The sequence below is a fragment of the Tachysurus fulvidraco genome, chromosome 5 (genome assembly GCF_022655615.1).
Source record: "Tachysurus fulvidraco isolate hzauxx_2018 chromosome 5, HZAU_PFXX_2.0, whole genome shotgun sequence".
Lineage (NCBI taxonomy): Eukaryota > Metazoa > Chordata > Actinopteri > Siluriformes > Bagridae > Tachysurus > Tachysurus fulvidraco.
Window position 1 is genome coordinate 17,297,628 of NC_062522.1, and position 23,548 is coordinate 17,321,175.

Sequence of the window (23,548 nt, forward strand, 5' to 3'; positions counted from 1 at the left end):
ACCGTGTTTCAAAACAGTGGTGTACTAGCATCCTGAAAATGAGAGCAACCCTTGTGCCATACACACACACACAGACACACAGCTCTTTAGTCAGTAGTGAAATGGTGTGAGGTGTGAAACAGCGAGAGAATAAGTATGCGAATGCATTAGCCTGGGGGAATGACCTCTTTAGGCCTCATATTTGCTGTTGCTATGATCCCATCAGAGCTTTGCTTGACTGACAGTCTAGCAATGAGTTTGCTCACCTCGTCTGACGGAGCAGCTCGCTTTTCCTGCTGACTTCAACATCTGTAATATCACACCATTCTACTGATGTGGCAAGTATCGGCCCACGAGTCACAGCCGACCTCTAGTTAAGCCCTATCCGTCATCCCATGGTGTGTATGGTGCACACGTGTTCTATAGGCTTTCTATACATCTCTCTAATTACATTACTTATCGCTGATGGACCGCACTGGGGTTTGGCATATGAAACTATAAAAATTGCTCACCAGAGAATATGAGGGACAGAATGAGGCTTTCAGATGGACTATATTTACCCTTCTAATTACCTATCCGAATGTGTGAGTGTAATGATCAGTAATTGCTAAATCACAGCTTAATCACAATGAATAGGTAACCAGAGGCTAATTACCTCATTAAGTCATCATATTGGCCACTATGGTGACCCTCATAGGTTAATGGCTAATTCATACATAGAAAAGACCACATGTTACGGGAACATTATCTTTAATTTGTTACAGAACAGGACCAGATTAGGTTTGGCCTTGTTTGTCAGTTTGATTAACTTAACAGATTTACCCATCATCCCTAAATAGTCCCTAGATTGGAGTGTTTGTCAGCCATTGCGTAATGTCTACAGTTACTACGTTGTTCATCCATCATCCATCCAAAAGTCGATTGCAAACCGGTTCAAGAAACTCAATGGGAATGTTTATATATTTACAGTTAGTGTTTGGGAATTATTGGGGTTTTACATAATTTACTCCTAATATATGAGCTAATCTTCATCTAAATCATATTAGCTTATTTAAAATCCCAGAGATTTTCTAAACGTTTATATTTCATGCATGAATTCTTTTCTGGGGAGCCAGTTTGAGCACACAAACTGCTTTTAAAGTGCCAAAAGTGTTGCTGCATTACTGTTGCCACTTTTTGTGGTACGAGAACCACACTGGAAAATCTGATCCAGTCTTAAACACGTAACACGCAAGCGTTCTTTCACGTAAAACTATAATAGACTCTATTAGCTTCCACATTAAGTGTACATGCAGGCTTAGGCAGCAGCAGACGAAAGAGGCAGGCATGTGTGGCGAAGGCAGAATTGCCAATTTGCATATTGCAGTCTCTGGATTTCTTGATGAACCTCGACTTAAGGAACCCTTCTACGTTCCCCTCTGTTCAGTTAATCAATGCAGTTTGTTTGTGAAAACACCAGGCTGTTTATTTTCCAATATAAGCCTACAATCGATCATGCTATAGATGATCTATTGATCAAGGTCATTGACAGGAAACTGCATGTGACCTCTTATCTTTATTGACTAAATAATATGCAAGGAGTAAAACACTTAGGAAGAGCTGTTATAACACTTATCAGGATGTGTTAAAATAATCAGTGACAGGATGGTGTGATGCCATTACCACCCTGAAGCTGACTCTTTTTCTATACCAACACGTCTCAAAACTAGCCCCCTTTTTTTTATTATTATTATTATTATTCACTTTCTTTTTTATTTTGAGTTCAGTAAGACAGAAAATGCAGATTGTCATGTTTCTGAGAAAAACAAGTCTAATGGAACAAAATTGTCCATGCTCTCAGGAAGAGAGACACGGCATCTTCTCTCCCTGTCAATCACAGCCACACTAGCCAATCACGTGTCTGTGGGCTCATGAATGTTAAAGAGGGCGAGTAGCACTTTCTTCCCAGCGTGTCACGCCGCCCTCGGACACTGCATGAGCAGCCGTTTGAAAAGATGTGGTTGGTAAGCTGGCTTTAGGTACCTCAGTGATAGCATGTAATAGCCTGTTATGTGATCGGAGAGCTTCTTGATGGATGGGAACTGGATATGTCTAAATTAGAAGAGTATCAGTCGGGGGAAAGAAAACCTCCTCTGTTCTGGAGACTCTATCTTGTGGAAAACCACAATGTTCCTACCCAGGACTCCATAAATGTTAATTAAACCACTTAGTACAAAACTCAACGATCATACATTTTTAATTGCTAAATATGAACCTTTTTTTAAAGGAAAAAAAAAATGTTTATTATCAGTCTTAGTTTATTTGTGGAACATCTGCCATAAGAGTTCCTGTGAATTATTTGTTACTATAGAAACAAGCATGTGTTTAAAAAAAAAAAAAATCTGGCCAATAAGATTTGAGAACACGGCCAGCGCCGTGGTAGATTCTGAGAGAATAATAGATTAATAGATTTTCTCTCAATTTGTCCTCTCACAATGTACTCCAGCACTCCAGTCCGGTAAATACACTTGACTCGGTAGGTTGCTTTCAGAATGGTTAGTGTGTATTATGGAGGATTGTGTTGGCAGTGTGATAATACATTGGCAGTTGTAGGTACTGGAAATAATCGAGGCTTGATAGTTGATTAAAACTTCAAGAAGATGCTGTAAGTGCTTTGTTTTTATGGCCTTGTGTTCTTTTCTTTAGTGGTGGGACCCCGCTGACAGTCACCGGGACTAACCTGGCCACTGTGAGAGAGCCTAAGATGAGAGCCATGTCAGGAGCAATCAGATCTATCAATGTAAGTGTGTACACGTGCACACACACACACACACACACACACATACATACACACAGTACAAGGTGCCATATAGACCACAGAAGTCTGACTCATGGGCATTTACTGAACCACCAAAATGTCATCATTGTAACACCCCTGTGATAACATATTTTGCCCTTTTATCAGAAGAAACTCTGAAAGACTTTTGTAAGACATCCCCAGGAAAACTTTTACAATTTGAAACACAAGTAAATTAAAAGAATCCTTTATTGCGTTGTCTCTTTGTACAGAAAGTTTCCTTTTTCTTATTAACTGAATTTTATTGAATGTTTGATTAACATCTGTTTTTGCCGTGACATAGGCCATTCATGCTGAGGTGGCAATTAACATTAATACGATCCCATGCACACAGTAGTATAGTTGTGCTGTGTATATGATCTCCTCTTCAGCTTGGATCCCACGAGGGTCCAGTTTTTTCCTTTTTGCACAATAAAAATATATCATTTCCCCATAGAAACAGATCTTCGGGGGGTGTTTAATTGCCCTCGCAGTAACCCTGCCTTGGGCTTTTTGCACATTTGTGTGTTTCTGCATGTGTTTGAGTGGTGATGTGTGGCATTGCATCTCCTTTAAGCAGATTAACCTTTTAAATGTCAGCCGCTGACAGAAAATCAGGTCTAAAAGAGAAGTTGCCCAGGTCTCCGGCTGAGTCCCTGCAGGGCTTGAGGAACCTTTCTCCAACACGACCTACACACTTTTATCCCCTCTCTTCTCCTCATTCTGCTCAGTCCATTCTCTCCCTCTCCTCCTTTCTACCTCTTTACCCTCAGTCAATCCACTTATACATAGGGTTTATGTCAAATGTTCACCTTAATTCACTTTAATTAGGTTTTATTTGTATAGTGTTTCTGGTGGTTGATTGGAGGATCAGGGTTCGAGCCCCAACACTGCCAAGCTGCCACTCTTGGGCCCTTGAGCAAGGACTTTAACCGACTCCGCTCTAGGGGTGCTGTAAAATGGCTGACCTGCACTCTGACCCCTACTTCCAAAAACATCAATTCAGCATAAAATGTATCAATTCAAATGTATAGCCAGAGCTGATGGTGACCGTGGTCCGCAAATCTGGGTGACGGTGGATATTGTGATTCTAAATAATTTCCCTTTTATAACTGTGCTCTTTATGGTTAAAAAAACAGGATAATTATTCTAGTTTTAATATGAATTCTGCCTTGTTGAAATAAAACTTTTCACTGATGGAGCGCAGAACTGTTGAGTGAGACAGAAGTGGTACTGTCCCAAGCCGTCCCATGTATCTCATTTCATTTATTCAGTTTTCCCCCCTAGTATCATATATATATATATATAATATATATATAATGTTTCTTCACCGTTTTATACATTTTTAAATGTCTATAAATATTGAGATGCCAATAGATGTTGATATCTCTTTCTCCTTCTCTCACGTTCAGAACTGCACGGTGGTCAATAACACGGTGATGGTGTGCCTGGCGCCCTCGGTGGCAGGTTCAGACTCTGAGAAAAGTGTATCAGAGGTGGGAACCAGTCCAGATGAGATAGGCTTCATTATGGATAATGTCTACTCACTGCTGGTGGTCAATGAGAGCTTCACCTACTACCCTGATCCTGTGTTCGAACCCCTCCCTCCCACCATGCTGGAACTCAAGCCAGGTTCACCTCTCATTCTCAAGGTAGGGGTCTGAATCTTATTTAACAATCCAAACATCGAGCAGATTGTTTAAACAATAAAGGTCACTGAAGCAGAAAGTATGAGTGCGCTTATTTTTATTCATTGAAATATAATAGTGCTATGATGTCTCTCTCTCTCTCTTTCGCTATCTCTCTCTCTCTCTCTTACGGAAATGCTTATACATATGATTATGGGTGGCACTTAAGCTTCTGAGCTATTGAGCTGAAGGTTGTGAGTTCAAATCTCGAGGTGCCAGTATCTACAGTTTGGCCACATTTAGACATTTATTTTGATGACATGGAAGCAAGCAGAAAAATATGCCTTCTGTATTCAGTGTTGGATAAACCAGCAGTAGGAACGAACAAAAAAAAATTCACCTGGCGGAAACAGCAGTTCACTGAAGGGGAAAGGACATGGGACGTTAAAAAAAAAACATTTGCTTTTGGTTGCAGTTTTCTTCACTTCATCTGTGCTGACTTTATCTGGGTCAGAGGTATTCACTGTGGGCTGCAGAAGAATTTTAAAACATATTTCAAAGAAGCTCATGAGCTGCAAAAACCTTTGCACACTTAGTGCAGCCGTGCCACATTTTAACACTGGAGTACAGAGGAACATACTCCAAAACACCAAAGAGCTTTTCATAATCAAAATGCTAGATGAGCTAATTGATGCTTATTCAGGCTATTTTTTGACCTCTCCGGTATTAAACGCTCTGGAAGCCCTTCCTCCAGTCCCTAATTTACATTACTAATGTCTTGGCCATTGCATGAAGAGAGAGCTGATCTGCTGCCTTCGTTTGTGTAGACATAAATAAAGAATGTAAATATTTAAGTTTACCAAAATGGTCATTAACCATGAAATAGCCCTACAAGCTGTCTAACAAGTGTTATCTAAACCTTTATACATAATGCTAATGGTATTTGGACGGTAATTAATATCCTTTCTTCGCTTTGCTTGCCTGTGTTTAATTGTGCACTAGTTCTACAAACACTGCAAAATAGGTCTCATGGGTAAAAATAAATAAATAAATTGAACGCATCTACACTAGGTGAATATCGATCTATGAATTCACAAGCCTTGGTCTTGTGAGCCAATAGAAAACAAGAAGACAGAAAAGAAACAGAGCTCCCGCGTCAGATTTCTTACTGCTGTTTGGTGCAGATCTGACGGAATAAAATAAAATAGGTGTCTGGCTCACTAATATATGGTAGGGTTTTTGTTGGTGACATTCTGGTTTGTCTCTATACCTGCTAGGGGTTCGTTGTTAAAAATGTTGGCACCTCTGCAAATATCCTGGCTGCCAAAGAACCACCGACTTTGAGCAAGGACACTAGACACCGTTAACCCCCCAAAACCCAGCTGTGTGATTAGATTGCTGTTTCAATCATATGCAAATATGAATAAACATAAAATAACTATTTCCCAGTTGAACACGATGTAATGATGAAACCATTTGAAAAGCCAGATTTTCTCATCATCGTGTCCATTTCAGACAATATCGACACTCGAATCCTTCTCATCAGTAATAGATTATGAATCCAGTGAATTCGTGTTAGTATTCGCAAACAAAGCTTTAGACACATGAAGGACTAAGAAGTTCATGGCTTTCTGATTGGAAAAAAAAATAAAATAAAAAGCAATTTTTTGGCAGCCTGTCTCTCAGTCACCGATAGCATCTGAAAGCCTGTTTACTCTCCCCAGCATTCATTCCTCACGTCTTTGAGGCGCCAATGCTTTAACCCATCTCCTCTGGTGATACTGACTTTATTCCACCCCCTCCGCTTTTCCCTCTCTGCCTGAACTTCAAAGCCCTAGTTTGAAAACCCGTTGTGGTATTTTTAATGGAAAAATATTTCTTTTTCCCCTGAGCCAATTCGAATGTAAATACCGTAGCAAGCAGCACCGTGACTCCCATAACCAACTTCCTATAGTTAAATCAAACTCCGTAATGAAACCTTTTTGATTACTACTCTCCTGCCAAGCAGCAGATTCCCCCCCCCCTCACTCTACACAGAAATTAAGAGCAGCAAATCAACCCAATTCCATTAAATAATTGCAGATAAATTAGATGTGCATCAGATTTTCCGTGCAATTAATTTTTTTTCTCTACTTTGTGCAAGGCCTCCTGGGTATATCAAGAGGTGTGTGTGTGTGTATAAATCAACATGTGAGCGTGCACGCGCTTGTGTGTGTGTGTGTGTCACTATTTCTGGGCTTTATTTACACGTTTAATTGGATCCCCCTCCGGTGGTTAATATCTCTGCGCTCACTGCCATGCCAACCTTTCTCGTGCTATTCCACCCCCCAGGCCTCGCCATGAGCCCCCTGGGGAGCGGGATATTGGATATTGGCAAACTAACTATATCCATGAAAATGTTAGAATCCAGCATTTCATTGGCTCGTATAGAAGAGCCTTCATTCGATTAGCCGTCTTTTTATCCACAGCATATAAATGTGGAGACGAAACGATTGCGGCTTTTAATAAACTCCGGCTTCTGTACACAGTGAGTGAATCTGAAGTCAGGTTTTTGTCTGCAGCTCTAAAGCTTAAGTCTAATTGAGTTTAGTTTATTTAGGTGTGGTACTGATTCAGACATCCACTTACCTGAAGCTGGGACTTGCCCGTCGTTTACAGCCGACTGCTTCGTTTCTTTGCAAATCTAAATGTGCATGTAGTACATATTAAACCTTTGCATTTGTGTGTTTCAGGGGAAGAACTTGATCCCGGCAGCACCCGGTAACACCCGGATGAACTACACGGTTCTGATAGGAGACGAGCCGTGCATGTTGACCGTGTCAGAGGCTCAGCTGCTGTGTGAATGGCCTGACCTCACCGGCCAGCACAAAGTCACTGTGAGTTTACACACAGCCATAACAGGCTTCAACCTTTCACCTCTGTAGCACGACCGTCAGGCCATTTAAACACAAAGGAGAAATACGGGGTTACTAATGGAGCAAATCACCTGAGCGCGTGCGACAGTGGAATTTGTGCACATATATTTACTATATTCACTGCAGCAACCTGTGATTTATAGACCTGGACCTGTTCACCTGCAACCAGGTATTTCAGAAAAATAATTCTACATTTCCACCATCACAGGTGCTCAGTAGCTTTTTTTTGTTTGTTTGTTTGTTTTTTCTGCAATAATACCTCCATAGCGAAGTTCACGCTCATCCTAAATCTACACTAGAAACATTTTATTTGACGGTATGCTAAATCCATTATGGTAATATTATACTTTTTTGGCACATAAGCATATCAGGCTTTTTCCTCAAGGAAAAGGATTTATTTAAATGCAACCTCCTGTTCAAATGTCAGCATTTCTTCTAAAGATGTTTGGTGTTGCCTAATGTCCTGGTCACAGTAACGTGTAGTGTATCTGAGTGCTGGGTTTCAGGGTAACACTAAGACAGGAATACAACACAGTGGTTGTACTGTTCTAAGAAAATAATGAATGATGAGTTATGGTATGTTGGCTCCATGAAGATGATTATTAGCCTCTAATAGCATGTCTCTTTTCCACAGCACCAAGAGTTGCTTTTTTCTTTGCTTACATTTAATTCCCGCTATCGCTTATGTTATAGACGCTATAAACAAGTCCCTGTATAAAAGAGTTAATAGTGTTAGAACAAGTACATTAATATAAACCTTGCTGCTGGCCCTACTGTCCGAACCCTGCTCCTATAGAAAATGAATCAACACCACCTGATCAGTCAGTTGCAGGAAATTCAGCAGCGCTACGCTATTAAAAAACTAATAAGAGCCCAGAGCAGTTTATTGGAAGCATTCAGTGAGCAGCTTTAGTCGGATTTTCCTCAGACTTGAGGTGAATAAAGATAATACCTTGCCGAGACTCTGCTGTTAAATGCCACATCTTCGCTCACTTTCCATCCAAAACTGCATTAAACAAGTATTTTAGGGGCTGCTTTTATACATGATGTATGCTCTTTTTAAATACTTTTCTTTTGTTTTGGTTTTCGAGTATTTATCCTTCTATCGCATCTTCTCCATTTAGCATTGCACTGGTTTCCCCTGCATTTATACAACGTAACCTCTGCTCCATTTATTTCATGTTCAGATGTGATTTTAAATGGTTTTGTCTATAGAGATTTGACAAAAGGTGATTGTATTTACCGCCGGTAATGATTAGTGTGGTAGGAGACAGGCTGATTTGATTTTTTTTTTTTTTCTAATACAGAAAATTCCATCCTTAAAGCTGGAGCTGCGTTCTTTCTTTCTTAATATATATATATATTTTTATTTCCCCTCACGGATTTTATACATTAATTTTCTTAATCTACCAAGGGTATTAAAATAGCATGCTGCTATTTTTCCCAAGCTGTCTGCTCTCCTTCTGAGCAAAAAGCCCTGAGGAGAAAAAAAAGATAGATGTGGGGGAAAGGGAAGAGAGGGGGTAGACAGAACAAAAAAGAACGAGAGCCCCTCTGAGACCTGCAGGCCCAGATGTTTGTCCTCGACCTATATACTCTGACCTATATACGAGCTGGGTGAGGGAGCCGAACATGCAGGGTGCTTTTTGTTTTGTGCTTTCGCCTCACTTGGCTCATTTTCCGCATCCATTTTCTCTCATTCATGCAGCTTAAATCCCCCATCACTCCGTTTCTCTCTTTAACCACTCGAATGCACTTGAATATCAAGCTTACATGCTGCGACCGCGCTCCCTTTACTGTACGGACTACGTTTCCCACCATGCACCTCTTCCTGGTTAAATAGCGAGCGCATTGTGGAGATGTGCTAGTCCCGAGCCTAACGTAGTTTGTAATAGCCTTGTGTGGTCGGGGCTGTTTAATTAATGTGCTCTGTGTGGAGGTGTGAGGTCTTAGTGGGTTTAATGGGAAAGCTTTAGTCTGCGTGTTCCTGGTAATTACAGCTGTTAACAGCCACTTACTACAGAACACTCAACAGAGACATTAAGTGAAAACGCTGAAAACAGGGGGAGGTGCCACACTTCACACATTTTGGGGAAAAAAAAATAAAAAGTGTTTGTATTTGTGTGGTGCAGGTGCGTGTTGGAGGGTTCGAGTACTCGCCTGGTACGCTGCAGATCTATTCGGACAGCCTGCTCACTCTGCCCGCCATCATCGGCATCGGGGCCGGAGGAGGCCTGCTGTTGCTCATCATCATCATAGTCCTCATCGCATACAAGCGCAAGTCCCGCGATGCCGACCGCACACTCAAACGCCTGCAGCTGCAGATGGACAACCTGGAGTCCAGAGTGGCAATCGAGTGCAAAGAGGGTACGACCACATCCTGTCTCACTCGCTTTACTTCCTGTCTTTTCTTATAATGTACTGACAAGTGCCGTTCTTCTGGGTTTCTTACTGCAATTTTTCTTTTATCTTTTTAGATTTTTTTCTTTATTTCCTAACTTTTTTTTTCTTTAATCTTTTCTTTTCTGTGCATCTTTTCTGTATTTGTGGCTCCTTTTTGTTGCTGTATTCATCTTTCTTTTTGAACTTTTTTCTACATCTTTTTTTTTCCTCCCTTCTTTAATTTTCTTTTTAAGTCTTTTTTCCTCCATAACATTTTCTTTCAAATATTTTCTCTCTATCAACTCCTTCCCCCTCTTTCTTCCTTTCTGTGTGTGTTCCTTTGCATGTTTGCTTGTTACCGACTGACTGATCATAAAAAGCTCCTTCTAATGGCGATGCTTACAAAAAACCCCTTTCTTTTTTCTCTCGATCTCTCTGTATGCGTTGTGAAGGGCGTGAGACCAGGCAGCCGTTATCTCAGTGTGGGTCTGCCCTGAGGCGATGCCCTCGTCTGTGTCCCAGCCCTGAGATTATGCAGACATGTAGACCCATAGAGAGGGATGAGAGAAGCAGGAGAGAGAGCTAGTGCTTACGAGATAACAGGAGGAATGATCTCTAGGATGAACAAAGATTGAGTGTGTGTGTGTGTGTGTGGGGGGGGGGGGTCGACAGCTCCCGTTGTCCCATTTATTGCTCGGTTCTCTAAAGTAGCGTTTCTTCCCACTTTAAATGTGTTGCTTTAGTTTTAGTAGCGTCTCTTTCTCTCGTGCCTGTGTTTCATGTCTTTGTTTATCCGTTGATTGTTAGCCATGGCAGTAAATAACACGGGTACTGATTGTTTAGACAGGTAAGCAGTGTACGTCTGAGAGGAACAAGACAATTGTCAGAGATCGCTTGTCTTCAAGCAAAACAAATACTAATATATTCCAATGAACCTCCCTCTCTTGCGCATTGTCTCTCTTGCTCTCGGTCTCTCACCTCTCTTGCTTCTTCCTCTCTGCTTTCCTCATTAAGTTGCCAGCGGAGTCTCGGGCCTGTCAATAACCCACAATTCGCCTCTCCTGTCCAGACAGGATGTCAAAGGTTGACATCCACGCCTGCTAAACTCTTCCCCCTCGGTTGCCCTGCAGTGCCTGAAAGAGACAGGCACACGGCTGCCCACACTCCTGCCTGTCAGAAATTATAAACACCCCCCTGCCAAAGCCTGTCCTCCCTACAAACAGGCATCTGCTGCAGCATCCTAAAGGAAGCGTTAAATCCCTCTGACAAGAGGCTGCACTTTTAGTGGCCTGCTGCTATTAATTGGTAAAGAGAATCTAGTCAGGACACATTCCATCTTCTTCAGACTATACGAAGGCCTCGGCTAACCGATGCTGACACTGTAGGAACAAACTGGTCGGTTTCTCTTTGCTTTATTACACCTTTAATCTCTCTCTCAGATGCAGGACCTCAGAGTAACATATGTAAGGTGGCTTTTTTTATTCTTTAAGAACTATTGATATAAACCAGGCCATGTGTCTGTCCACAGCATTTGCTGAACTGCAGACTGACATCCACGAGCTGACTCAAGAGCTTGACGGTGCAGGAATCCCGTTCTTAGACTACCGGACCTACGCTATGAGAGTGCTGTTCCCTGGCATCGAGGATCATCCTGTGTTAAAGGAGATGGAGGTATAATGCACCATGCATCCATACACTTGTATGCATTTAATAAAAGTCATGCTTGTCCAGTTAATGGATTGTATCCATAAAAATTCATTCCAGGTTATCCTCAATGACTCCTTTATTCTGATTCAGGTGTGTACATGAAGATTTCTCTTCCAATGAAACCATTAACAGGATTATGATCGGATTATTAGGACGCATGTAAACACGTGGCTTCTGAAATACCACTTTTGTCTCTCTCACACACACACACACACACACACACACACACACACACACACACACACACACACACACACACACACACACAGCACATCTCATGATGCATAATTGGTAGAGTAGATGTGTTGCATTGGCTTTCTATTCATATCTCTGGTGGAATCAGCTCTTGTGCTATATGGATCAATTTCTTATTATGCTTCTACTAAGTTGCAATCCTGGCCTCTCCAGAGAGCGACACATACACATTTCTAAATAAATGCTCTCTGAAAGATAGCGGCGCTTTATTCCACTGTTTAGGAGCTGTTAGAATGGGGCAGCTGCTCTGAGTGCCGTCTCATTTCCCCTGTGTATTATGTAGCTCTAAGATGTTGTTTGCAAAGCAGAATGGGGAGTGGAGTTAGCTAAACTCTTAAAGTCTATTTTTTTCTTTTTCTTTTGCACCCAAATTGAATATAATCTGCACAGAATTCACTGTAAGCGCAAAGACTAGATGACATGCGAGCTCTTTTTCCTCTCAATTCTATTAACTTGAATATGAGCTCAGCATCGAGTCACTGATTGAGCTACACCCATTTTATGAGGCTAGTCAATTCCAAGAAAACAAAAAAAAAATCAGCATGGATGTCAGTAAAATATTGATCATAATTTTGCTTCAGTCTTTTGGTCATTAGCTGTTTCATAGAGGACATGGAACGCATGGTGTGTTTTTTCTGTGATTGTTGGTCTGCATAAAAACTGACCAATTAGCAGTACAGGCTGTAATGTATCAGTCAAGGTAGATTCGATTTAATAATGACCCCATTCAAGGAGCCTCTCTTTATTATGCTGACAAGTTAAAAGTGTTTCGTGGCCTGTTTAGTCTATGAAGCTTGCTGCAAAAGCCAAATGTTCTGGCTTATTAGCCAGACTGAGTCAATCTGTATCAATAAAACACGCTCAGTGTGAATTGGAGATCAAAAGCAACTCTAAAGCATAATGACTAGTCTGGGCTCTGTTGAGATCGAATCAAAGACGTGTCTTGCACTGCCACGTAAGCTAGTCGGCTAGGAGAAACCCTGAAAATGGCTGCGCAGATGGTGTCTGAAACATTCCAAAAACAAATTGATTCGCAAAGTGTCCTCAATAGAGCGTTTAACATTGAAATGACGCATCACCTCCTGTCCTCCTCCATCAGGTGCCGGCGAACGTGGAGAAGGCCCTGACGCTGTTCGGGCAGCTCCTGAACAAGAAGCACTTCCTGCTGACGTTTATCCGCACATTAGAGGCCCAGCGCTCATTCTCAATGCGCGACAGGGGCAATGTGGCCTCGCTCATCATGAGTGCACTGCAGGGGGAGATGGAGTACGCTACAGGAGTCCTCAAGCAGCTGCTCTCTGACCTCATCGACAAAAACCTGGAGAGCAAAAACCACCCCAAACTGCTGCTCCGCAGGTACCTGCAGCCGCCGCTCGCGTGTCTTTACTTAGACGCTCTGTGTACGCTTTCAGCGTGTTTGATGATTGAGGACATGGCAGGTCTTTTGTCGCCCCCTCTTTGCTGCTGTTACTGTTTACGCCAGAATCTCACTATCTCTGTCTTCACTTCTGTCTGAGAATATTACACACCTGAGCACACAGGCCCCCCAGAGAGAGAGAGAGAGACACACACACTCAGAGGGACAGGCTTGCAGAATGAAGAGGAAGAGTGAAGAACAAGAGTTATTTTAGGCATAGCAGGAGGAACAGATAAGGAGGAACATAGGAGGAAATGCAGCGTATAAGAGTGATCATAGGGGATGGATACACACACTTTCTAAGCAGAAAAACAGTCATTACTGTTCACAAAACAAACAGAATTGGATTACAAGGGTAAGGCAATAACTGCTTTTTGGATGTATGCCCCCCCCCACACACACACACACACACACACACACGCACACAGTGGTCTGTTCCATATTTTCATTTACACATTACAACGTACAGTATTGGAACAAAAGTTAAAAGGAAAAAAGTAGACATTTATTATTTGCAAACCTGATCACCAAGTCATTACCCACCTTTGGTACAGGGACACATCGCTATCCTCTTCACTTCTGAATCACTGCATTTTATTTGCCAGTATTTCTTAAAGGTAGGGTCTCCGATTTTTGAGAAATGCTTCAGAAAACTGAAGAATCAGACAAAAAAAAACGTGTAGCCAAAGAGCAGTAAGGGGCGGGTCTTGTCAATATGAGAGTGTTCAGTGCGCATGTGTGACATTAGCAGAAATCGGTTTTAACAGTGACCTGGAGTATGAAAGCGAAGAAAGGCTTACGATAAGGCCAGAAGCAGGACCCGTGTTAATATAGGATCAGCTTTCCAGCGCTGGAGAGAACTGAAGGAGCTGGAAGTTGGCCGCATATTCACAGATTGGAGTATCCAGAGTCAATAACTTCTGAGTTAAGCACTGTTACTACACAAATAACACCTCTTTTCTATCGTAGTAATGTAGAGAGGCAGCTACAACCGCAGCTATAACCGCTACAACCGTTGCCTGGGTTACGTATGTGTGTGTGGGCATTGCTATAAATACAGGGGTGGGACCCATTTGGGTTAGGGACGTGTTTGTTTTGGTGATTTCAAATGTCGACGTTGGCTTTCAAAAATCGGAGACCCTGCCTTTAATTAAAAGTCACTCAAGCTCTTTCAACATGAATGGTGATCAGTAGTGAGCAATTTTCACATCCTCACACAGACTCACAGTCGGCGTGAGGAATGGACAGATCCGACATATTCAGGTTCTTGGTTTTGAACCAGTCCCAGTGTAGCTTTGTTGGTAGAAGCTAAACCTCTACTGCAGTTTCTAGTCTGCTGCAGACAGGAAGAGGTTTTATTTTTTTTACGCTTGCTGTATATTTGGTTCTGTCCATCCTACGTGATTTGTGACTCAAAGCCCGAGTCCATTTCCAGGCTGTAACACTACAAGGGGGGGAAATTTAAGCAAAGTACTGTATGTGGTACAGTGTATTGCCTGAAACATGTAAAATCCAAAGGTCTAGCTGAGTGCTTGTACGTACAGAGCTTCCCGAAAGCTGCTGTCACCATGATCTGACTGATGCAAGAGTATTCTCCACTGGGGCTCATGTAAGAGCATGAGGTTCAAGTCCTCCTCCTGTCTGTGCTCACTCTCGCCATACCTTCCTCCAGCACATTTACAAGAAGAAGCAGTGCCTGAAGTTCAAACACACATGAGCAGGCACCATCTTCTACCCCCCTTCGCTTCCCTTCCCTTCCCTTTATGTTCTCTCGGTCTTCTTTCCGCTGGCTCACTGTTCCTCTCCCTCATTTAAACTTAGCACTGCCTCATTTCTCTGTGTGTTTCATCTGTCTGTGGGTGAGCGAGTGAATAATTAAAAAGAAAGGAAGGAGAAAACAGTTTACCCCACTCTTCCCTTCCACTTCTCCTCTCCCCCTTCGTTAACAGATTAGTGCTAATAAAGTCCGCTAATTACTTCGTCTGTTAATTAGCTCCATTCCATGGGACTTGTGCGAGGGTTGTTATTATGCGGCAGGTTTCTGCTCAACTAGAAAAGTTACTGAATTACTCTAATTGGTGCATTTTCTTAATGAGGACTGGTGGTTTGCTTTAGAGAGTAGGAAGAAAATGAGCAATTGGCTTAGTAATATCGCTCATTCATTCAGGCGCGCGCCGGTTAGAAGGCCGCGTTCCGCTCAGGAGTCTATTGCGTTTGTTAGCGCAGGTGCTGTCGTTGGTCTTTAGTTCACTACTGTCAGAGAGGAATTAAACAGCCTCCGATTCTCTCGAGATCACAGACCGAGTGTTTAGTAGTCCCGAGGCAAGCCATTACATAGCTTCTTGAAGCTTGAAGTAATGTTTATTTGACATTAATTTCTTTCCCCCCCTTCCCCCGATTTAGGACGGAGTCTGTAGCGGAGAAAATGCTGACAAACTGGTTCACCTTTCTCCTGTACAAGTTCCTGAAGGTGAGTGAGTGTATTTTGTGTGTTAGCGTGGTGGTGTGATACTCCTACACGCATGCGTATTTGTGTTCGAGTACCGTAGCGTGTATTTTGTGGGTGTGTGTGTGTGAATGTAACAGCTTGAGGTTCTGAGTGTTTGTATATCCTTTACTGACCTTGGGTGTCTTGCAAAGGCTTATGGGAGATTGAGTTCAGTGACAGCACAGAATCTGCCATATGTCCCTGGCAGCAAGGCTTTCTCAGTCTCAACCATGAGCCTTGCACATGCCCATGAAGCCAGATCTCTATATATAGCCTTTTTATTTCTGCGTCTGACTTCCACATATCTTCAGTTTGTAGACACTAGTTATTAGACAGATGGATATAGGAATCAAAAGAAGTCACTACTCAAGAGATGCTGAAGTGTGCATGGATATTTAATGATCCTTGAGATGCATTTGACTGAGCCTGCTTTCATTTTATATATACATATATATTTTGTTTTGTTTTTGTTTTGTTTTTTTTGGGGGTACGAGCTTGAAGCAGCCGTTTTTTTCCTCTCTTTTTTCCAGCAATTTGATATGCTGGTTCACGTTATGACAAGTTTGCCTAAGCTTTTCATTCATGTAGCTGCTAAAGAGATATTAAAGCAACACACACACACACACACACACACACTTTTTGCTGATATGAAAGTGAGAAGCCCAAATCCAGACTGTAGCTGTCAGAGTGTTTGTGTCTGTCTCCTGTCTGTTGCTGCTCATCAACAGCTGTCTGTTTAATTAGCCTCGATGCTAACGAGCCCAATGAGGCGGAGACATATGGAGGGAAGAGGGGGATACGAGCGAGAAACTCAGAGGGTACGCATTCCACAGAGGGGCTGCATGCACTTGTGTGGTATTTTCTGTTCACAGAGTAGTCATTTATTAGCAAGAGTATCCTGAGGTCTGGAAACCCCCACAAAGCAATACACGATGTGTGAGAAGTTATTAGCTTTAATTAATTGAATTGTTGCTAATTAATTGTGGATAATTTGGTTGCCAATATGCACCCTGTCAAGTGTTTTTTTTTTTTTTTTCTTCCTCTGCTTATGATAAGAGATGCACAGTAAGTAGCAAAAGGAAACCTTTGTGTGGAAGACAAACAATGGCGAAAACAGAAAGGACGTGAAAGGACATAGATAAAGACAGTTAACAAGGGAGAGCAAGAAAGAAAGGTAGAACTTGTGAAAGATGAGAGGAGGCAGTGCGTAGGAAGGAATGATTGAGAAAAGTGAGGGAGCGCGACGGTCTCAGCTTTCGTCTCATTGCTGGTTTGACACATTTCATGCTCTGAAGTGCTTCTCCAGCACTTTCCTCCACAGTCATTAGCCTTCTATTAACCCCTCCATCAATCGTCACCCGCCTTCTTCGCACAGACTCTGCAGCTCATTCAGACTCGCTCTGGGCTGTGTCCGTGCAGAATAGGGAAGGCTCAGGGGAGCAGCGGCAGCTTTACACTGCTTTCGTCCCGGTTTTTGTTTTCCCTGACTACAGGAATTAACTCGTGCATAGTGAAGGACTCTTTCAATAGCTTTGTGTCCTGTGAGTTTATGCTGAGTTTGGACACCAAGGCCGTCAGTAACCACTCGCCCTGCAGTTTGGCACAGAGGAAACAAGCGTCCTCCGTGTATAGACCAGCAGCAGACATCATTAATCCAGAACAGAGGGACCGGTCTACAGAACAATGCCCATCAGTGATCCTCTCATTCTCTCCAGTGGGCTATGAAACAAGAGCAGAAACACTGAAGCAGCAGAAATTGTTTCCACACTCTACGCTCAGAAAGCTTGTGTATGCTGAGAATTAATTGGAGTTTAATATACCTTGCGTTCAAATAGAGGGAAAACAATTCCAAGGGAACTGAGAGTCTGTGATGGCCTTTGGTACAGTTCCAGAGCCATTTAGAGCTATAAGTAAACTACCTCAGCATTTAAGAATGGGAAATTTAAATATTTATCTCCTCATTGGCTTTATGTGTGTGCTGAATGGAGAACTCTGGACATTTTCTACCATGTATAGTTCTAAATGCATAATTGTGTTTCTAACATGTAACATGCTTCTCTTTTGCGTTCGTCTCAGCCTGCAGTAAAGGGCTAGTCCCTAGTTTAAAATCTTAAACGGTGCAAGGGGACAAAATTGCATTCGAGGACTCATTGCAGTTCCACTGAAATATGTTGTGCCGAAAGGAAAAAAACCCCAACTCATTTTCCTCTGTAATCTTATAATTCTTTAAAATTAGCTTATATTGTTATCACTTTGATTTTCAGCATCATTCACATCACTCTCTGGCTTATTATCTCCCTCGTGGCATTTAAACATAAGCCTGTTCACACTGATCACTGCCTGCGCCTCCATTTGTACTGAATGAATCAATATGTCTTATACTGTTTATTGTGTCTTTGACAAGTTCGGGAGAACTCGAGACCTAGACATAATTTTATTCATTTTGTGTGCGTGTGTGGATTTGTTTGTGAACAGGAGTGTGCAGGCGAACCTCTCTTCATGCTCTACTGTGCAATGAAGCAGCAGATGGAGAAAGGGCCGATAGACGCCATCACAGGAGAGGCGCGCTACTCTCTCAGTGAAGACAAACTGATCAGACAGCAGATCGACTATAAGACCCTGGTCAGTAGCTTTACAGCAAGAGTGTGGAACAGCAGTAGCTCTTCACACACAGCTAGAGATGCATGTTAAAGCTGCTCTCACGTCAATACCACACCACTCTACCCTTTGATTTCAGATTATGCCTTTGCTATGCCTTTGGTGCGGCTGCTACTGCGCTAGCACTAAAAAAGCTTCACTATACATGCCTTTTTTTCCCCCTAAAAAAGCAGCTTAACAGCAACCTCTGTTAACATTGACTTTCTCGTGCTGTTTTTCATAATTTTAGGTAGTTTACTTTTATTTATTTTTTAAGGTATATAAATTTGCTGCTTAGTTTACTGTCTGCTTTTATGTAGTCAGTGTGTGCAGTGTGTGCATCATGATCATTAGAGCATCGCATTTCATTGTTCTGCCCTGCGCACAGACACTGCACTGCGTCAACCCAGAGAATGAGAACGCATCGGAGGTCACGGTCAAATGCCTGAACTGTGACACCATCACTCAGGTAAAGGAGAAGCTGCTGGACGCCGTCTATAAGGGCAGCCCGTACTCCCAGAGACCCAAGGCAGGAGACATGGATCTAGGTGAGAGATAGCGCCTCTCGTTCTACAACCATTTAACAGCAGTGAGTCCTGAGTCCTCTGTAAATTAAAGGCTGCCAGCAGCTAATCTGAACATTTCTCACTTTCCCCCCATGTGTAGAATGGCGTCAGGGTCGAATGGCTAGAATCATCCTCCAGGACGAAGACGTCACCACAAAGATCGATAATGACTGGAAGCGCCTCAATACGCTCGCTCACTACCAGGTAACCCACATGCACATTCACAATCACAAATCCATTCAATAGCATAGCAATCACGTCCAACAGCCCAGCACCTCCTGCACCACTAGGTTACCATGGCAACATCCCAACAACCTAGCAGGTTCACAAGCTGCCAGGTAACCATAGCAACACCCCAACAGGGAATGATAGCAAGCCTTTACACTGCAGCAAGTCTATTCAAGCAGCAGCACAAATCCGCCCAATTTCAGTGGCCTGCATGAGGCAGATAATCAATCAGCAAAATGCAGCAAATGAGCTTTACAAATTAAAATGTGATTATTATAATGCGCTTCTATTTATGCATCCTGATAATTTGTTAATAATCAGCCTCAGAAAATAAAAACCTTTTATGTATAAACATCAGTTGTAATAGAGTGAAGTGATTGAGGGCAATCAGAAGTTAATCTCTATCCAATTAAACAAGGTGGCTTGTTCTTTTAAATGCCGTTCCGAACTGTACGATCATCTGACGATGCTTACTGTACGAGTGTGCAGTTATACACAAGATGGGTGTCAGAAATTGTCCTGTGAAGCTGCAAAACAGGAGTGCATCCTTTTCCACTGACCAAAATCGTTGAATGTGCATGTACTTTTAGCTGCAAAAATATTAATACTGTAGATGTGTAATAGACTCCATTTGTTTGTACGTCTTGTAAATTTACCGCTAGTAAAAATTTAGCTCTCTGGGGCGATACGTACAGTAGGAAAATCTGTCGTTAAAATGATCAAGGACCGACGAATTCTTGTTTGCTGTACTCGCCATAATGTATTAAAGCAGTGTGTTTATTGTGTTTATTATACTTATTTATTAATTTACTGTAAATCTCTCTCTCTCTCTCTCTCTCTCTCTCTCTTTCTGTGTGTGTGTAGGTTACGGATGGCTCAGTGATGGCGCTAGTCCCTAAGCAGAACTCTGCTTATAACATCTCCAACTCCTCTACATTTACCAAGTCCCTCAGCCGATACGGTTAGAGCTCTCTCTCTCTTTCTCTTTCTCTCTCTGTCTCATATTTCAGTAACCTGTAGCGTAGATTTAATATTTGATTGGCTGCTGGAGAAGCACAGACTGTCGGGCTTTAGATGACAGACATTAATTCCTGAATCTTAGCGTGAGGGTGCAAGTGCGAGTGAATGTGAAAGAATGGCATGTTACATGAGTGACAGTAAGGAGTGTTGCCTCTTTAAAAGCGACATATTCTCTCCATCACCGAAGCGCTTTGAGTCACATTTGAACAACTCTGTCTCATTTCTTTTTTTAAGCCCTCGCAATAGCAGTAATAGGAGCTATTCATCATGTCATCTTTATCCCCCATCGTTGTTTTGTAGTATTTAAATGTTTGACTGAGATACACTCTTTTATCCTCTTGTTACTTCCTGTCTTTGTAAGTCATTCCTTTCTCCATTTCTTTATTTGTCACAGAGAGCATGTTGAGGACAGCCAGCAGTCCTGACAGCCTACGCTCGCGGACTCCCATGATCACTCCGGATCTGGAGAGTGGAACCAAACTCTGGCATCTGGTCAAAAACCATGACCACTCAGACCAGAGGGAGGGAGACCGCGGCAGCAAGATGGTCTCTGAGATCTACCTGACCCGCTTGCTCGCAACCAAGGTAGATAAGACACAAGAGCTCACACACAGGCCCGTGTTCCTGTCTTAACCCTAGATTTTCTATGTCTTTTATGTAGCTTCTCTCTATAGCCAGTTTGTGTTGACCTTTGCGTGTGAAAGGCTAGTCCCTGATTAACATTTAGCAGCAGGTCCAGTCTGACACGGACCACTGTATCTTAATTAGACCGATGACCTTTGCTTATCGAGCTGTTTTGGGAAAAAGAAATCTGGCTTTTTTTTTCCCTCATCGGCACTCCTATCTCCTGTCAGTGTAGAGATCTCTTATTGAGATGTCTTTGCTTTAACTGCTTAGAAGCCACACTTCCCATAATCCTCTTGGGCCCCACAGGGGTGCGCTATTTAATCGTTAACTGCTTATGAAGCTCTGAGCAAGTTGGGTCATGTTTTTCAGACCACTGAAGGTTCAGCAGAGGTCTTAGTGTACATCCACTTCCTGATCCTCATCTGCACTACGTAGTTAGGTGGAATCGTGTTGTAACTCCGAGTGTGTTAACGATTTGGGGTTGGGAGGACAGTCAGTATGAAATCAGTTGGGTGTGGGGGGGAAAAAACAGTCCTCTGTAAGGTTAGGTAAGCTAACTTTGTGTGTGTGTGTGTGTGTGTGTGTGTGTGTGTGTGTGTGTGTGTGTGTGTGTGTGTGACAGGGTACATTACAGAAGTTTGTAGATGACCTGTTTGAGACTATCTTCAGCACAGCCCACAGAGGCAGCGCACTCCCTCTCGCTATTAAATACATGTTTGACTTCCTGGACGAGCAGGCCGACAAACACCAGATAACAGACCCAGACGTCAGGCACACGTGGAAAAGTAACTGGTCAGTACCTGTTATTGTACACAGCGTTTAAAATATATCTGTGTTGACCTAAAGCTAGGTGCAGTGTAAAGTGCTTTGTCTCTGTCGCAACTCTTCATTCTATATTCACTCTCCATCTCTGCAGTTTGCCATTGAGGTTCTGGGTGAACGTGATAAAGAATCCTCAGTTTGTCTTTGACATCCATAAGAACAGCATCACAGACGCGTGTCTATCTGTAGTAGCTCAGACCTTCATGGACTCGTGTTCTACATCAGAACACAAACTGGGCAAAGACTCGCCCTCGAACAAGTTGCTCTACGCTAAGGACATCCCCAACTACAAGAACTGGGTCGAGAGGTAGGTCATCATTTATCATTTGGAATTGTGTAGCTCAGCACTATCACTTATTTGCCTGGGGTAAATTAGAGATGGGGGAAAACGAAGGATTCAGAGTATTTGATGCCATTCTCATAATTAGTGCTCTGTAAAACAGCAACACTACTAACAATAGTGTACCATTCTGATTTATTCTAGCATTAAAGCAAAGAGGTCAGACTCATCACTGAACAAAGGGCCACGTTACATCTCGTGCCATAGCTTTCGGTCTGATCGCCTAGCCGCACCTAAACTATATAAATATCTAAATATGTTGCCATGCAGAAAAAGACACTTTTGAACACCGAGTGTTTGGAGCAGTGAAGGGCGAGTAAATGATCTCGCATGTTTGTCAACAGGCTACAGAAAAAGCTCTGTTGTCAGTCAAATTGTCTCTTCCTGGGAAAGTAGTTGGTTCTTGGCTACATTTTTTGACCAAACGTGCCAGACCATCGAGCAACTGCTTGAAATCTGGCTTGCGAGACATAGGAAGGTTAGGAAACTCATGTTTACATAGAGACTTGTTGGGCAACCAAATGTAGAACATTGGATCTTAAACACTGAATTAGTTTTTCTTGGCCTTCGAATGCAAAAATATGAGCAAATCAATTTGTATTCGAGCAGTGAGGTTTGTTCTGACAGGCCTAATGAAAATACATTCCAGCTTGTTTTTTCTTCAAAAAATAACAAGTGCTCATACTTTTAAAATGCATTAAAATGCCTAAAGAATTGATTTATAATCACATGTTTTAACCCTTTTAATGCTGTTGCCTCACATTGATTTTCTGTGTTAACATGAACATTCCCCCACACCACTCACACTCACGCACACACACTCACGCACACATACACACACGCACACTCTCTCTCACACACTCATGCGCTCACACACAAACGCACACTCTCTCTCACACTCACACACAATCTCTCACACTCACGCACACTCCCACACACTCACTCGCACACACTCACTCACGCACACACTCACACACACACTCTCTCACACACACTCACACACACGCACTCACACACACGCACTCACATTCACGCACAGACTCGCACACACATTCTCACACACACACTCGCACACACTCACTCACACTCACACACAAACGCACTCACATTCACGCATGGACTCGCACACACATTCTCACACTCGCGCACACACTAATGCACACACTCGCACGCGCACACTCACTCACTCTCTTTCTCTCTCTCTCTCTCTCTCTCTCTCTCTCTCTCTCTCAGGTATTATTCTGACATCTCTCGGATGCCAGCGATCAGTGATCAGGATATGAGTGCGTATTTGGCAGAGCAGTCTCGCCTTCACTTGAATCAGTTCAACAGCATGAGTGCCCTGCATGAGATCTACTCCTACATCACCAAGTACAAAGACGAAGTAAGTGCTCATACATATGATCAGACATAACATTAAAAACCCTGACACATGAAGTGATCATCATTGATTATCTTATTGCAATGGCACCTGTCAAGATGTCAGATATATTAGGCAGCAAGAGATCAGTCAGTTCTCAAAGATGTGTTGGAAGCAGGAAAAATGGGCAAGTGTAAAGAATGAGTTAATTTAACAAAGGCTAAATTGTGATGGCTGGACAGCTGGGGGCAGAGCATCTCCGTCACAGCAGGTCTCGTGGTACCTAGTAGGTGCCAAAAGTCTTGCAAGGAAGGACCATTTTGAACCGTTGACAGGGTCACAAGGATCACTGACACAAGTGG

At 42.6% G+C, this 23,548-nt stretch overlaps 1 protein-coding gene across 1 annotated transcript in view; it reads left to right on the forward strand.

The window, feature by feature from the left end:
- plxna1b (plexin A1b) overlaps window positions 1-23,548 on the forward strand; it is a 199,802-nt gene that overhangs the window by 171,800 nt on the left and 4,454 nt on the right. Inside the window, exons 17-31 of the mRNA XM_027147335.2 lie at window positions 2,665-2,758; window positions 4,207-4,446; window positions 7,155-7,298; window positions 9,470-9,704; window positions 11,248-11,390; window positions 12,781-13,037; window positions 15,502-15,568; window positions 18,062-18,208; window positions 18,612-18,771; window positions 18,890-18,993; window positions 19,882-19,978; window positions 20,432-20,622; window positions 21,287-21,456; window positions 21,581-21,793; window positions 23,060-23,210. Of these exons, the coding sequence (XP_027003136.1) occupies window positions 2,665-2,758; window positions 4,207-4,446; window positions 7,155-7,298; window positions 9,470-9,704; window positions 11,248-11,390; window positions 12,781-13,037; window positions 15,502-15,568; window positions 18,062-18,208; window positions 18,612-18,771; window positions 18,890-18,993; window positions 19,882-19,978; window positions 20,432-20,622; window positions 21,287-21,456; window positions 21,581-21,793; window positions 23,060-23,210 (2,413 nt within the window). The remainder of the gene's footprint in view (window positions 1-2,664; window positions 2,759-4,206; window positions 4,447-7,154; window positions 7,299-9,469; window positions 9,705-11,247; window positions 11,391-12,780; window positions 13,038-15,501; window positions 15,569-18,061; window positions 18,209-18,611; window positions 18,772-18,889; window positions 18,994-19,881; window positions 19,979-20,431; window positions 20,623-21,286; window positions 21,457-21,580; window positions 21,794-23,059; window positions 23,211-23,548) is intronic.